The 2,110-nt window shown below is 41.6% G+C and overlaps 1 protein-coding gene across 1 annotated transcript; it reads right to left on the bottom strand.

The window, feature by feature from the left end:
* Positions 1–308: 308 nt before the first annotated feature.
* LOC148998703 (histone H4) lies at positions 309–914 on the bottom strand. Its single transcript, XM_089141775.1, has one exon. The coding sequence runs from the start codon at positions 863–865 to the stop codon at positions 554–556; it is 312 nt and encodes a 103-aa protein (XP_088997901.1). The 5' UTR covers positions 866–914; the 3' UTR covers positions 309–553.
* Between the last annotated feature and the right edge of the window lie 1,196 nt (positions 915–2,110).

Genomic DNA, 2,110 nt, shown 5'->3' with positions numbered 1-2,110 from the left:
AACCAGCTACAGGATTTGGATGGCAGTGAGCTATTTCAATGTTTATACTGAAGCATTTCATCAACTACGTTCAAGTCTTCAATATGCAAGATGCTAATTGAGGGTGAAAGAGACCATACCGTTCCTGAAACTCAACGATTAGAGACAAACCAACCTTCACTAGTGAAATGAACAAAAAATCTGGGGAATATGATTATTGATTTTTGATTTCTTGCCTCAAAAGAAATTTTTTATTTTTCTTGGGTGAAGCTTAATTGGCATCTACTAGTTGTCAACTATCACGCTCTGATTTCATAATCGTCCGCTAAAACTCACCATTAGGGTCTTTATAAGAGCATAACCAATCAAATAAAAATCCAGAGAGCCAACTCAAAGGTTTTTCTTAATAGCAAAATGGCCTTTTAATCTACTAATCCATCAAAAATTTACAAGACCCAGATGACTAAAGGGATATCCACACCAGAAACATGTAAAAATGCAAATTGAGAACAGATATAAACCATATTTCTGACCTCCAAAAAAACCCTAGAACAAACAATGTTCTGCCTAACGATTAACCACCAAACCCGTAGAGAGTCCTGCCCTGCCTCTTGAGTGCATAAACCACATCCATGGCGGTCACTGTCTTTCTGCGAGCGTGCTCCGTATAAGTAACAGCATCACGAATAACGTTCTCAAGGAAGATCTTGAGGACTCCACGGGTCTCCTCATAGATCAAACCGCTGATACGCTTGACGCCTCCACGCCTTGCGAGACGACGAATTGCAGGCTTTGTGATGCCTTGAATGTTATCTCTCAGCACCTTTCTATGCCTCTTCGCTCCTCCCTTTCCCAATCCCTTCCCTCCTTTGCCTCTACCCGACATCTTCTTCTGTCTCCTCCTCCTTCCTCTTCTGCTGTGTTTCTTCTTGTGCTACAAGCCTGCAATGTAAGATTTACTTGTCCAGGTGAAACTATTTAAAGCTTTCTCTGTTTCCCCCGAGAACGCAACAAAGCCGTTAGATTAGGAACCGATCCGTGTCGAGGGCTTGCCTATCAGCTTCTATTCGTCAGATTAGAAATGATGAATTTCTATTGGTGAAAGACTGTAGCCTCTGGATCAACACTTATTCTCCCGCTGTGAGATTTAAACAATTTGATTCTGGCCTCTTTTATTTTTGGGTAATTCAAATTCATTCAACCAAAGAAGCACAAACATCCGAGTTACAAAGCTTGGATAACCAAGAAGTGGACCTTGGCCAGTGAACTCTGCTCGGCACAGAGACAGCCATCCTAGCCAGGAAGTCAGCACAGCTGTTAGTCTCCCTTGGAGAAAAAACAAACACACAATCTAAGAATTTAGAGGCCAAGAAATTGATGTCCTTAACCACATGATGAATGGATATAGGAAACTCCGCTATACCATTGACGAAGTTGGCTAAGGGTTGGCAATCCACCTCCGCTTTCACCCACCAAAAGCCTTCACCTAGACATTGAAGAAGTCCTTCTCTTAATGCCATGACCTCACCTTCAATTACCTCAGAAAAATCAATAGGAATAGAAACTGCAGCCAATTGTTCACCTCTAGAATTCCTTATAATGAAACCCAATCCACCTTTAGAGTTCAACCAAGATTCTGGCCTTTTGAGTACTTAATACTTTGTGAATGCTTTTTTATTTTTTTGGGTTGATGAAGCAATTTTTCATTGAATTCTGTTTCATTGGTCGAAAAGGTTTTGCACTACAGTACTTTTTCATGCAAGACATCATTTTGAGTACCAAGGAATACATCATTTTGAGTAGAAAACAATCCTCCTCAGTGAGTGTTCTACTTCCTCCTAGTGAGTGTTCTTCCTAAGACTGCCGGAATACGTTTGCTACCCTTCTTGAAGGCTCACTTACGACCTTCGATGATGGGTAGAGGGAGAGGCAGGCATCCTCCTCAACGGGAAACCTGGAGAGACAACTACAATGCAGAGAGTTTTGGAGTGTTTCCTCTGATGATGAAGGTGTTGATGTCGATGATGTAATAGCAGTTAGGGCTGCTATTACCAAGCTTAATACGCTGGTGGGTAAGGTTCTAAATGGGATACCATACCGGAAATAAGTAATATACGAGGCACTTCCGAGA

The sequence above is a fragment of the Hakea prostrata genome, unplaced genomic scaffold (genome assembly GCF_041222555.1).
Source record: "Hakea prostrata isolate BN-2017 unplaced genomic scaffold, UWA_Hpros_2 contig_180, whole genome shotgun sequence".
NCBI lineage: Eukaryota > Viridiplantae > Streptophyta > Magnoliopsida > Proteales > Proteaceae > Hakea > Hakea prostrata.
Note: the sequence above shows the minus strand (reverse complement) of the source record. Positions and strands in the feature narration are given on the sequence as shown.